This window comes from Glossina fuscipes, unplaced genomic scaffold (assembly GCF_014805625.2).
Source record: "Glossina fuscipes isolate IAEA_lab_2018 unplaced genomic scaffold, Yale_Gfus_2 115, whole genome shotgun sequence".
Lineage (NCBI taxonomy): Eukaryota > Metazoa > Arthropoda > Insecta > Diptera > Glossinidae > Glossina > Glossina fuscipes.
In genome coordinates, this window is record NW_023998458.1 from 423,995 (window position 1) to 438,981 (window position 14,987).

The window sequence follows — 14,987 nt, forward strand, 5'->3', positions numbered from 1 at the left end:
AAATTGCAATCAAAGAGGATTTGCGAGTGGACCATTTGTTGAATTTATATAAAACGATTAGTACTTGGTGGACTCTACCTATCGTATGGACGTTCATGTCCGTTATCTAAACATCTCAAATGGAGTATCGTTGTTATTTCTGAAGTTGTTGAAAGTAATAAAAAAAGTTCTTGCGTTAACCGAACACGAATGAAATATTGTTTAGTACTTTGATCAAGTTTGAAAGCGCGGTGTAAGCGCCGGTTTATCTAGATTATCTAGAAGGAAGAAAGGAATTTGTAGGGTGGAGAGAGGTTAGGGGAGAGACATTGTTTAGCATGTCTTGTTGTATTTCACACATTTTACTTTAAAAAGCCTCAAATAGTACGCTGAAGAGGATAAATATGCTTGGACTTGCGAGTTACGCTCATATTGCTCAAAAGATTGATATTAATTTGGTAATAAAATATGTTAATCTATAATGATCGTATTGAAGCAAGGTTTTGTAGGGTGTCAAAGAGTCACTTAAAAGTGAACAAAATCTTCTCGTGCACTTCCCCTTTAACGGTAAGGCTAATTCCGATTACTATCTCTAAAGATTTTTTCTATAACAAACAAATTATCATTTAATATATCTTAAAATGCTCGATTCTCTTAAAGATGTTCTCTCTGAATAGCATTGAAATTGGAGAATATTTTCCTTAGCAAGTTAATTAAGTGACAATTTGTAGGCCTTATGCGAATTTCCATTAACAATTCAAGATAATGGCGAATCTATTAGTTTACCAGGTGCAAACACTATTGCGTGTGAATATGATTTCTTGTAATTCTCCTCTTTTCAGCTTCTTTGTTAACTGTTTTATCTGATCAGATTTATCAAATAGAAGCAGATATTGTAAAAAACTGAACAATTTAAAAAAAAAAAAAAAAAATGTATAAAATCTTATATAAGATGTTATGTTAAATGCTTAAATGTAAAAAGGGCAGCAGGATAACGAAAGTGGCAAATGCAAGAAACCAATGCTGGCTTCAAGGAATCGCTTATATAGGAACGATGCTTAAGCGAGATTTAAATGACGAAAAAAAAAAAAAATCAATAAATGGAAATCTAACAATCAAGTTATTTTCGCCGCGCAATGATATTTCTAAGAGCAACATCCATGTGTCAAAAAATTATTGCTTAAAATAAAAATTAATTACTCCAAAAAGCTTTTTTTTCTCGTAAATATTCAATGAAAGAACTAATCATTAAACTTATTTTAGTAAAAAAAAAACAAGTAACAACCCATCACTTTGTTTAAGGCGGTTGTTCATATAACGACTTTTCAAAATAAGTCCTTGTATGGGAAATGGGCAAAAAAGTGATCCGTTCGTAGTACTTGGGCAAAGCAAACATGTCGGTGTGTCACACTTTATCAAAATATACCTAAAATTGTGGTTTGTAGGCTGAATGCAAGAACTCAAAAAGAGCAGACGGACGGACGGATGAACCTATAAGCTAAGAATCACTTTCTCAATCGATCGGTATAATAAAAGATGGGTCCATCTCAACTGCTTCTAAGCATAGCATACACCCGCACAAACTTCACATACCTTTGCACCATAAGTGAAACATTTAGAATTTAATAAATTTCTTCAAAGGAACAGAAAGAATAAATTTTGTACAATTTAGTGGCTCTACCCCTTCAAACTTGTAGTCTAATAAAACTTTCGACTATAAAGTCGGAGTCAACATGAGTTTCCTTGCATATATATTTATGCTTTATTACCTAAGCTTAGTGGCTACATTTAATAGCGACAATGATTATTTTCATTGTATATTAAAGATATTGAAACTTTATACTTTATTCTTGGAGCTTAATGTGGAATAGTTGGTGGTTCACTAATAACTTTATTCATGTTCACGCTTAGCAAATAGATGCTCAGTGTTCGCGACTTTAAGCGAACGTAGTTTAAGATCTTCTTCTTCCGGTTCTTTCGGTTTGCGTTTGTGAACCACAAAAATTAGTATCAGCGATCACTTGAATTGTATTAGGTGTACAAAGTATGCCTGTCGCTTTCATTTCTACCGAAATTTTGGATTCAGATAACTTTGATATTGATGTTTGTACAACACAAGTATCAGTTGCTTACGAATTGTCATGCAACGTATATCAAAGCGTAAAGAGATGAATGTTATTTGCGGCAGTGATTGGCGACAAATGCAACTGAACCCTCGGAAATGATGAAAAAAGGTTTCCAAGATTCCGCCTAAAAAATTGTAGCCTTGAGGCTGAAGAGCATTTGCAAACGTCCGTTCGTATGCTGAATAAGGAACTCATATAACAAAACTAGGCTTATCCGTCCGTCTGTACATTATTGTAAAGCTCAAGAAAAGAAACCCTATTAAAATTAAGTGAGACAGGAAATTGATTACACCTACGTAAGACATCAAGTTGAAGTCTACAAGTCCGGTTGAAAGAGAAGAGCTTAGTCCTTTACAATATAATCTTCCTACATGTTGGTCCTGGCTATAGCTTTCATATTCGTAACATATTATTATTTTTTTCGCTTCCTTTCGAAAAGTGAAACACTCCTAGCAGATATATCTAACTTTGTTGGCAGATTGTCGTGGATTGAAAAGCAAAGTCTAAAATGCAAATACTTAGCCTTAACAAATTTTATAAGAAATTAATTTATTAACCGAACGTATAGAAGGTAAGGTAAACATTGCAAGCGTTTGGTTTGTTAGTAACCCCTAGCAACAATTTTTTGTTCCTCTTTGTGAAAAAGAACTGATGTTTATAATGATATTGAAATGATATTAAAATGAATATTTTTTACAATAGCACAGCTTGAAATGTTTTCTCTTCTTCCTTTAAATAATTCCTATCTTTTTGAAAAGCAAAAAAAAAAAAAAAAAACCCTAATTGGTTAATATTCACAAAGCCTTAATAAGAAGCTGTACGCAACTGTAATATGCTGATGTTAAGCATTAACTGATAAAATTAACGAAAGGCATAAGGCATAGGTAAAGATAAGTTATAGATAAATAATCATATTTTTGAAGTGCAATATGATTTACATTTATGTTGAATGATGTTTAAGGAAGCAACAGAAGCAGAACAACTTGTTTAGAAGAAAATTATGATCCTTTTGGGTATACGTCATTAGATCGGCTTAAGATAATAGATGCCAGACAAAATATAAATATTTTTTTAATATCCTCCTCTCACTATCTTATTGTTATTGTAGATGGAGAAAAAGTAACATATTAGAAGTTAAGATAAGGAATAAGACAAATTCTGTTTAGAATTTCGAGTTATTTAAGTATTCTTCTAAATGTCGTAATTGTTTCCAAACGTTTTATGGAAAACGTTTTCATTTATATTTCATGTTTCGATTTTTTGTTCAGATTTATTTATAGCATAATTGCTCTTTTTTTTTTTTTTTTGAACTAAACCGAGATATGGTGTTTGCGCACCGGTACATAAAAATATGTTTCTTTTTTTCCATTTTATGATTTTATCGTTTAGATCATATCGTTATTAAAAGCGAAAATATGAATATGAAGAAGTTATTGTTAAAGGCGTCTGTCGGCATATATTGCTTACCTTAAATCGATTTTTTTAATTTTAGCACAATACGTTGCGTCTATTTTTATACCCATCACCGGCATATTCGTTTGCAACGCCCAGAAGGAAACATCGTATACCCCTCAAAGTATATATATTCTTGATCAGCATCAAATTCTAAAACGATTTAAGCATGTCCGTCTGCCCGCCTATCCTGAATTGTCTGAGGTACACATTCCCCTTCAAATTTGGCAGAAATATTGAAAGTTCTTGTATGCAGATTGGTATTGAGAATTGTCCAAATCGGTCAAAGGACACGCTTTCAGCGCCACGTAAACTGAGAACACCTCTGTTTTTCAAAAGGAATGCAAAATTGTTCTTGTCCTCATCACTCATAAACTAACGCAAATAATTCTGCAAAAATTTGAATGCATATTCTATTGGCGATACCGTAGCGTACCCAACAGTGTATTAAAATTTAGTTGTTTTTTAACGCACAGTAACAAGCTTCGAACGCCCCATAAAGTACACAAATTTTTGGGCATTTTCAAATTTGGAAAGCACTTAAACATGTCTGCCTTTTCCTCTGTCCATCTGACTGCTCGCGCATCTTTGTAGTATTTGTGGTACCCATACCTCCACATGATTTAGAATCCACCTACTTAAGCCTTGTGGAACACGACTCTTATTGGTTTCTTCAGTAAAGTGTTTTGAGTAATCATGTTTGCATAAAGCACCCCATAAAAAGAGAAGCCGATGATCGACGAGTTTGGATCATCAACAACACGTTCGCGTATAAGTATAATATTCGTTGCATTTCATGTCTGCTGTAGCTGTTCCATCTCTTGCCGTTCCTTTTCAAGATGCTTACTTGTTTCCCGGTAAAAAAATTTAGATAATTTTCAAACTTCATTGAAGTATGTATTTTTCTGCGCTATAGTAAATTTCGATTTAGAAAAAGTTTATATTATCACATGTCCTTAAAACGACGAGGAGCATTGAATGGACGTCCGTACGTCTACATAAAACAATTACGCTTTTATAACCACTTCACTGACGGATGGAAGTGTCCATCTATCATCTTTGATGATCACTATTTTGACATGTACCTTTAATACAAAGTATGCCTATGAAATAAGGAGATTGCTGCTTCTGTTGAATAACTATGTAAGCGCTAAAGATATATTTGTATTACGAAGGCTTTTCTTTCGACTGCTGTGTCTCTTTTGCCCCCGGTTTTTGTTTATACAAGATACCTTTTTGTGTGAGGGAAAAGTCATAAATGCTTCAGTAGATCAACGAATTGTCGTGAAATTTATATTTGATTAAAGGAAGTACATTGTAATGAATGTTTACCAGGTTTGCGGGTTTCTAAGTGATTCAAAATTTCATTATAGATATGAGGAGGTTGAGGAGGGTCGGGCTTCCACGACTAAAATGGATGAAAACATTGAGAAAATCGTAAGTGTGAACCGACCTGACCGCCGGCTAAGTATTCGTACGATTGCGTCTCAAATGCTGAACTAACAAATCATGGATTTTTCATGATGATTAGTCATCAGCCCACACCGCATTGCTTGCTTCTCAAGGCATTTCTAGCCAAATAAAACAGCTAAGCCTATTCGCCCTAATCGTCTATTTTTTCCCCATGTAACTCTCACTTATTCTCATAGGTTAAATCTGTGTTAAAAGGAAAGAGATAACCGACCATTGAAGTTGTCAAAGGAAACCGTCATATTTTATTTATTTGACAAGCATGTGGTCGATGCATGTTAGATAGATTCATAATATATAAGTATATATAAATTTAAAATAAAATGCATTAGAGCTCTAGTTAGCTTACTTTATATATCGATCTATGGTTCTTTTCTTCAAATCCTTTAAGAGGAAGTTTGAGAAAATCAGCATCCAAAACACTTTCAGTTTGCTTTTCGATATATCGGTGCCTCTTCTGTTACCTTTTATTTGAACTCTTTACGGTGAGCAAAAACTGAACACGAATTCCTTACGTGTTCACGTTGCTATTGCCGGTGACCTAGCTACCGAAACTCATAAAATTAATTGAATAAATTTAAAGGGTACATCAACCAGCATCCGCAATCTCCCGTTTACGTATAATTCACACTAAACCCGTAAACCGAACCGGTTAACGAAACTTTCATCTATATACAAAAAAAAAAAAAAAAAGTAGAAATATCCCTTACAATACACGTTTTCCTTTTCTATTTTTTTTTTTTTTTTTTTTTTTTTTTGGTTGGCATAATAGTATATGTGTAAGTAGTTTATTGTATTGAGACATTGAAGCCTTCAAGCTCGTGTTCGTACTTCAAAACCTCATTGAAGTTAAGAGTGTAATGTGTGTACACACATACGCACGCAGAGATATAAATAAACATGGGCACAAGGGGCGTATTATGGGTAGTTAACTAAAGCGATAGTTTGTATACTTTACGGTTTCACTCTATGATGGGATTTTCCAAGTGTAAATAATTACTTAAATAAATATAAATATGGGTAAGAGAAGGAGAGAAAAAAAAAAGAAAACAAAAGCAACATCATATGCACCCTTTTTTTCATACTATTACAACATAATCAAAAAACAAAGTTAACTATTCATGTTCAGAACGTAAAGCGCGTGTGTACATGAGATACTTATTGCGATGCGTTATCTTAATAGAAAGTTATTTATTTTTTTATTAATAATGACTTCTTTAATACATAATGTTTTACTTTTGATGTTTGATCTGAAAGAGTTGTTGCAATAAACTTTTAAATTTTACAATTGTTATAATTACAATTTTTTCGTAAATATTATTATTATTATTATGAATTTCGACAGAGAAATAAATTCTTAGACTAAACTCTTAAAGCACTAGCATCTAAGGCTTTCCGGCTTTATTAAAAAAACTCTACCGCACTTGAGATTCGAACCCGCGACCATTGAGTTACTAGTCGAGATTCCCCGACTTCGGCCACTCAGGCGGATTTTTTTATAAATAACTTTTATATTTAACACCGTTTGAAGGTTTTTACCGTTATCGAAGAAAGATTTGCTTTTCTTCTCTTCAATGTTCGCGTGAGTTTTCTGATTTTCATTTTCTTTCTTTCTTTCATAGAACTATATTATAAACGATCTGAATGGGAGCTTAGGTACGTGCATCAGCCTACGTTCGAATATTTTAATTTTTAAAGTCAGCAAAACTTAGGCACAGAAGCAATAAACCTACACGTATATGTGTATGTATAATAATGCTTAAATGTATTTCGATCAGTAATGTAAAGCACCACCGTACACGACGCTTAAATTCGATGATTTTGACCTTTCTTGTTTTGCTTGATTTGAATATGTACCAGTTGTAACTACAAGTCATGCCCATTTTTTCCGAAAGAAAAAACAATTTATTTCAAATATTTTTAAGCACTAGCTGCACATTTGGTGCATAGAATTGCATGTATTGAATGGCGAAAAGACAATTGAGGCCATCTAGGTACACGCGCTTTTTTGGGTAGACAAACATTGCTCAGACAGGCGGGAAGACTTCGTTGGGAAAAGGTGTTTATGAGAACGAAAAAAGCCTAAACGCGACCATTGTTATACTGAAAAACTAATCTGCTGATAATGTTCTCCAACGGGAATAATTCATAACCAATTACGATCAGCTAATTACCTATTGGCGATGCCGCGTTTGGTGTGAATGTTGCCCCTGACCAGCGCTTTAAATATTGTATTGCGTTTATTTTTCCTAGTTCGTCATGACCCCGCTGCGGATGCTGTCTTCCAATTAAGAAAATGAACATTTCAAGCTTTCAGTGCTTTTTGTTTGGTCCACATCCTACATTATGTTCGCTTCAATGAGCTAACTTACATACTTCCAAATGGACGTGTTACACTCTGACATATGCTCACGGACGAAGTAATAGACAAGCGACGACAACGATTTTTTTATATAACGCAACTGGACATTGATTTGGCAAAAAACATGCCTTTTCTGTCAGTATCGCCACAGCGTATCGACTTCCTCGTATGCCTACAGTTGGCCATAGCCTTTATACGTTAAGCCAAAAGCTTGGTTTATTACGATCCGTTATATTTTTGCACACGGTATATTCTAGAACTAATGATTGACTGTTGATTTCCAAATTATAGAAGAGAATGGAACGTTCGTAGGACAAATTCAGACATTATATACTTTATCTTCCAGTTTCAATCTGAAAAAGACGTTTTTCGAAGAAAAGCTCTTCTAATATAACACATCATTGCTTGAATGTGTTCGACAATCCTTTCCAAACTTTAAATAGTTGCACGAATATATTCGCTAAAAAGATAATAACAAGAGTATTTAGGACGGTATCATAGGTCAAAACCCTCAAAGAACTTTCTCTAGGTAGATCTGCTTATAAGTAATTTCTGCTCCTCGGATGTCTTATATTACTTATGCTATTCTATATGATACGCAAGCTCTCTGCTATATGCGTTCTTGCTTTAAGGAGGCAAAAATATTGCAGTATATAAAACGAAAATTTGTAGCCTTTCATAGCAAACTAGAACAGCGCGAAAAGTAAGCAAAAGTATTTCCCTTCATTTTCACAATCCACGACCAAAGAAGTCTAAATTCAAGAGAGATGAGAGATGATTCGTAGTAGATGAGGTGTGGGACGAGACTTTTACTTAAAGTATGTGGAAGTATGCCTTTAGATACAATTTACTCAGAATTCTCAGAACTCTCTCATTAATCGGGATGAATGTATAATTTCGAACAGAGTAACACAACACATTTCTTTGCAATAAAGAGCTTGAGCCTTGACAGCCTTGAGCTGTTTGACTCTCATAACAATTTAGATATAATAGGGAAATCTATGTCTCCTATGTATGTGAAAGCGAGTCTTAGCATTGTTAAATATATTTGGTCTATTTTTGGCATCAATTTTATGACATAGTGTAAAGAAGATTGCGAGGTTGTTTCTGCCATGTATGCCGTCGAAGTAATTTGCTGTCGCCTTCGCTTTCTAAGTTCGTTGTTCGTTGCGCTAAGATTTCCAGTTTTATGTCAACTTTCCTTAAATTCAAAGTCGCACTGTGACCGGCCGGCGTCATTTAATATAATAACGTTATAGGTAATATTTAAAGTTTATAAACAATTTTTATTCATTCGTTTTTTTTTTTTTTTGTAGACAAACATATATGACTTTCGCGTATAATTTATGCAATTTTTATATTTCTTTTCTATTTTTCCGATTCCTGTTGTTCGCTCCTTTTGCTCTGTTTTTGCAAATCGTCTTGTTGACTTTTGGCTCATTTTTTCCCCCCTTCCTTACTGTCATCGGGGATGACTAACAGAATAAAAAATGAACCTTGCCTGGGTACGGGTTGCACTTGCAAAAATTTCGCTCCCTCTGGCACATTAGTGAATAATTCCGATATATAAGTTTGTTTCACTTCTTCGGTTGGATGTAAGATTTCCTCCGGTGTTAGCGGGAGCAATGATTTAAATTCTTCTAAAGGATCACTGAAGTACTGCGGCAGATTTTTGAATGGCTTGGACGAGAAGACAGACTTGTCATTATTGGTAGATTCAACGAAATGTTTGATAAAGCGATTGCGCAGTTTTCTTTCTTGTATATCTTTATTCGATTTCTTTAGTTTTTCAATCCACTCTGTTGCTAATGCTTTGTCTCGATGTTTCATCGAAACTAAGAAATTGTCTAACTGCCCAAGATAGCGTTGAAATTCATTATCCAAGTCTTTTTGCATTGCAGTCTCGTCGCCTCCCTCAGCCATGACGAAGTTCTATTTTTTTTTCGTATTATTTTAGCAAAAAAAAAATATAAAAAACAAAAATTGAAAAATTTAAATTTTTTTAAAAACAGCCCGAATTTCCAACGAAAAATTTCTATTTGTGTCAAGATTTATGAGCAAAACACAAACAGGAGTTACGAAGCGTATCGTTTAATATTTTCAGCAAAGTAAATGAAAGAAAGCAAGCGTTTTTTCTTTTTCTTAATTTCCTAAATTCTGCCTCGGACGTTTCTTTTAACGATTTTCCAATTTAACTTCTTTCCCTTCTTCTGTTTAGCAGCAAAGCAAGATTTCATAATAACGTGAAAGTACATGTTGTTGGAAATGTTGTCTGTCGCTGGCTATAAGGTTTTCCTATAGTAACCTCCGCGAAAGGAATTCCTAATTTCTTCTTAGGGCAGTATCCAGGGCCCATCGGGTATCTGGTTTGTTGGCCGTCTTTAGCACCTTTTGCCCGACCACAAATGTAGCTCAAATTTACAAGTTCAGAGTCGAGTTTTATCCTATTCACATATATCTTTCTGGCTTTTAGTTTTGCATAGTTCGTTATATTGTTTCTCTTTATGCTTTGGCTCATATGTAGAAGCTCTTAGCAGCATATACTTAGTGTATTCTACCAAGTACGCAGGGACATTTTCAAAGCCTAAATTTTCGATTTTGCTTTTGATTTTGAATCGGACGATGATCTTTCTGCGGTTTAATGCGATGTATTAATTTTTCATTGTTAATAGGGAGTAAGACATTTTTCATATATTACATTCAAGGGGGGATCCGCCTGAGTAGCCGAAGGCGAGTAATCTCGACTAGCAAGTCAATGGTCGTGGGTTCGAATCTCAAGTGCGGTTGAGTTTTTAATAAAAGCCGATAGCCTTAGATTCTAGCGGTTTAAAAGTTTAGTCTAAGAATTTATTTCTCTGGCGAAATGAATAATAATAATAATACATTCAAGGGTGCCTCTCCTTCTATTAATGAGATGAGCGGGACATGTTGTGTTCACGTCCTTCTAGCTTCAATTTGTATGGCTATTAACTATCTTGTTTTTGAATCATTCGTCATTAGGTATACATATTGTTACGAAGTTCGCTTTTCTCGCATATGGTTCGTATCACTAGATTGTGGATCTTCTTTTTAAGAAAGGAACACACTTGCACGTCTTCACTATAATACTCTTTTGTTTACAATCGATTCGTTTAAGGGTGGGACTATTTACATGTTACTTTGGCAATACTCTCGACTTCTCAACTCTAATATTCTTTGTCGAGCCAAATTTTCTTATCCGGCTGACTCTGTCTTCCGCAAACACTCTATTTGTATACATTTTTGGAACCACATTATTATTGCATTTCGTGGTTGCATACCTTTGCTGCATTCGGAGTACTATAGATTCAACGTACATACTTACATGTTTAGAGACCGATGCCGACAACCTCAGTCTTAGTTCCATCAGTAAAGGAAAGTAAAAAATTTTTCCTATTGGCATTGATCAAATTCGACAAATGACATGACATGCGGAAGTGACTGTGGACTTTCTCACAGGCAAGAATTTAATTACAATTTGGACATTGTGTGATGCAAAAGAAATTTTGAATAAATTACCAGCTCTTACAAGGTTGCAATTATTAAATTTTTTAGCGAGGATCTTAAAAAAGGAATGAGGAGAATTGCGCGATAGAAAGTCGTAGATGAAAGAAAAGGAAAAAAAATTAAAGTATGACCCTTCTTGGGTAGAATTTTGTTAGAGGCGAAATTGGTGAGCAAACGAAAACTTCCGGGTAGAGGAATAACGTTCACCATCTCTTCTAAGATGAATGCGCGGGTGGAGTTTATGACCGCTAGAGCTAGGCCAAGACGTATCCACTAGATTCTGCATAATTTTAGAAGATCCTTAGCTGAAGTATTCAATTAGTATCTACTTCATTGCGTTTGGTTTGACTTAAATTAATTTTTAGGTAAGTTAAGCTTCACCATGGCTACCTAAGTGTCTACTGCTGTTACGGCGCAAGTATTGCACGTGGCCTTTGATATTGAAGATGGGCATTTTCGTATTTTGTTCTTAATTAGAAATAAAAATGCTTAGTTAAATTTATTAATTAATTATAAAATATAAAGTATATATGTGACATAGGATCGCGACAAACAACTCAAATTTCAAGATAGAGTTTCAGCAAAAAGGCAACATCCTTGCATGCTGGTCGTTTAAGACTTTAATCTTAGCATTTATCTTTTGGTCTAACTAATAATAGTAAAGTATATTTTTGAGTATTTTGAGCTCCCGTTGAAAACTGGGTGAAAAGCTAATCATAAAGAACACTGTCTCCAATTAAAAAAGTTAACACTAGAATTGCCATAATCTACAGCACGGAGCGAATAACCCTCCATATTGTTGCAGTAAGTCTTAGAGAGTAAAGAGACTTCATAAAGGCGTTTGAAGCATTCTCCGTATAGCGAAAAGAATTTCAGTTAATTTTGTTATTTTCCAGATGATTTGTCGAATGAAAAATTCTAGCATTTGTTAATAACATAAACGAAACATAAATATGATATGTTTTTGTTTTCCGAATAATAGATAGACACGGGTTATAAAGACTGATACATTTGTGTTATTCAAGTGCACGGTAATTTTCAATAGATCTACGTGTATTGTGTTTATTTTTTCCAATTTTCTAAATTTAATTTCATCAACACAATCAGCGTCTTTGGCGGCAAAATCATTCTCTCTACATAATGCCGACATTATTATTATGATGATTATATTATGTGCATATACATATATATGTATGTGGCTTGTCTGTGTGATGTGTAATCAATACTAGTTACGGCAAAGGTAAGCATCGGTGAAGTAAATACTGCTAAGCATTAGTTGTTTCCTAAACGTATATAAAAAAAAAAAATAAAAATAAAAAAAAATAAAACATATATATACATATATATATATATATATATATTGACGGCTTGCATATGTGAATGATTGGGAAAATAAAGGTCCGTTTACCGTTGATTTGTGTATTTAATTTGCTGGCGAAATGTAATCTTTGTAGTACTCTTTTGTAAGCGTGTACTCTGCACACGTAAATATTAAGTGTGTATGTTTCTTTTTTTTTCTTTTTTTATGTAGGTTTAGTACATCCTTTGATAAAAGCGCAGCGGGTGTTAAAAAAAACTTCATTCGGAGGATTTAGAGATAAGACCACCCGTTGCGTTCAATGGGTGCGGTTAGTAACGTAAACAAACATACAAATATACACACACACACACGCTTTTAAGCACAGAAAACCCACACGCACGAATGCAAACGCAGGCATATATTTATACGTCTATTCGATAATTGTGCCAAATTTTCAAATTAAGAAATCAAATCCTATTGAGGGCGTGGCCTTCTTCTTGACTCTTTTCTTTAGTTGATGATAGTCGCAAAGAAGAAGAAAAGGATTTAAGAAAAGCAACATTTTTGTGTTTTGTTTTATCTCTTTTAACCAAGTAAGGTGAATACAAATATTTCAAGCATTGCGTACATAAAACTAACGATAGTAAAGTCTCTCACATTTATACGGGAAATCCCTGTTAAGCTCTCTATTAATTCCCTCATTTAATTTTCTTTTGACTTTAGCAATATCTTCTGATGCTATTTCCCTCATACCTTGATGTGATGTGATATCATCGTCTGCTCAAACAAATTAAATGCTTTTTCTCTGATAAAAGCGAAATCATCTCTTCTTACGATTTCATTTCTTATTTTTTATTTCTTATTTTTTTTTGTTTTTTTTCAACTATTAAAAAAAAGAGAGAGAAAAAATTTTACTTCTGCATCAAGTAATATTAACTTCATATGTACACGAGTTTATGTCCTTTATCTCTTGTTTCATGGGAAAATGAAATTATGCGAAAAAGAGGAAGAAGAAGAAGAAAATTGTCCTCAGCATCATTATCATCGTCTCAGCATATCGTCTTTTCGTCTCTCATTCAGTCTCTATTTAAAAAAGGTCTTTACGTTTTCATTCCGCATCTTATGTTCTTGCCTGCAAAACTTACTCAAGTCAGCAAATAAGCTTTAGCCGGATTGCAATTTCGCGTATTTTATGACTTTCTTTCATTTTACACACACACACACAAACACACACAATCGTCCATGTATTTTTCACTTCTCTGTTCAAATGAAATTTTCAACTTAATTTATGAACAATGTATTGTATAAACAAAAACAAAACAGAAAATGAAGTAAGATTTTACTAAGGGAGTAATAAAAATAAATTCATTTTGGGTTTTAGAGCTTGAAAGTAAAGAAATATGTTTAGCACTTGAGCTTTGTTATAAAAAATCCCGATCTAAAGCAATAATCCCGTATCAAAATGAGTTAACATTTGGTAGTCTAAGAAGTATTAAGCCTAAATTAGGTAGTCTTAGTGGGTTTATCATTATTTATTTATATATAATATAAAGACTAAAAACAACAAATAAAAACATTATAGTGGCGTAAGGCCTACCATTCAATACCCTACCTCACGTCGACTTTTCAAATTAAGTCGTTATAAGGAAAGCGAACGTAAAAGTGGACCAATCTGAGCTATTTTCAACAACGTTCGTCCTTGAATCAAAACGTTTCAGCGTTCCGAACTTCATCAAAATGGTTTAAAATTTCGCTGCCTGTAGATTGAACGAAAGAAAAGAAAAGAAAAGAAAGACCGCCGGACAGCCAACCTTAGAAAATGTGTCTGAATTCACCTGTGCTGGGTCCATCTCAAGCCTTCCTCACTGTTGCATACATCCGCACAAACGGCCTTGTACCACAAGTAGTGCAGTTTATAAGAAATCTCTAATCAAAAATGTGTTCGATTTTGATGTGATATATAACTAAAAATGTATAAAATCTGAAGTTGCATTGATACACCTTTTATTTATAATTAGAATCTCTAAATAGTAAGACGCATATATAAGGGCTTTTAACCACAAGCGAGGATTTTTTCCGCAGTGCAATGCGTAAAATCATAAGAATGCATAAAATGCAATAGCATTCGTTTTTATTGCGCCGCAAAATGACAACTTGGAGGCCAATTATTAATCACGTAGTTTTATATAACTTTAATATATTAGTAAAAATTAGTTTAAGGAGTGGATCCCTGCCATGATGAATGTTACGGTATTAAGTGTGTATATACAATTACATCACTCTTACCCTTACAAATTGATTCTAATCGAGTTGCGCATATCACAATTCATTTTAAAATAAATTTTCTATCAATTTTGGAAAGTTATTTAAAGGAAAATAATTTTATGTTGTTGTTTGTTTTGTGGAAAAGGGCGTCTTCAAAACACTATATATTTCCTTTTCACTTGTAAACATTGTAACAAAAATGAAGCATGAACTTACCCAATACAGAAGCCGGATGAATATATAATCACAGTTGGATCTAGAAAGAAAATATATCAAATTAATTTTATTATAGCAATTTTGGGAAAAATTATCGAGAGATTTTTGCATAATGCGAGTCTAGGCAGGAATGAATATATGGCATAAAATTTTACCCATATCAAGTTTTTTTCCTTGTCATGCATGCACTTTTGAATGCAATTTGAATAACGGTTATTTTTAATTAATTTATTTCGAAAAGTTTGATTAATTTTAGATAAGTTTCCACTAACACTTAAGAAACAAAGATATG

General features: G+C 33.6%; 1 protein-coding gene across 1 annotated transcript; it reads right to left on the reverse strand.

The window, feature by feature from the left end:
• Nucleotides 1-8,826: 8,826 nt before the first annotated feature.
• On the reverse strand, nucleotides 8,827-9,312 carry LOC119640159. Its single transcript, XM_038038015.1, has one exon. The coding sequence runs from the start codon at nucleotides 9,310-9,312 to the stop codon at nucleotides 8,827-8,829; it is 486 nt and encodes a 161-aa protein (XP_037893943.1).
• Between the last annotated feature and the right edge of the window lie 5,675 nt (nucleotides 9,313-14,987).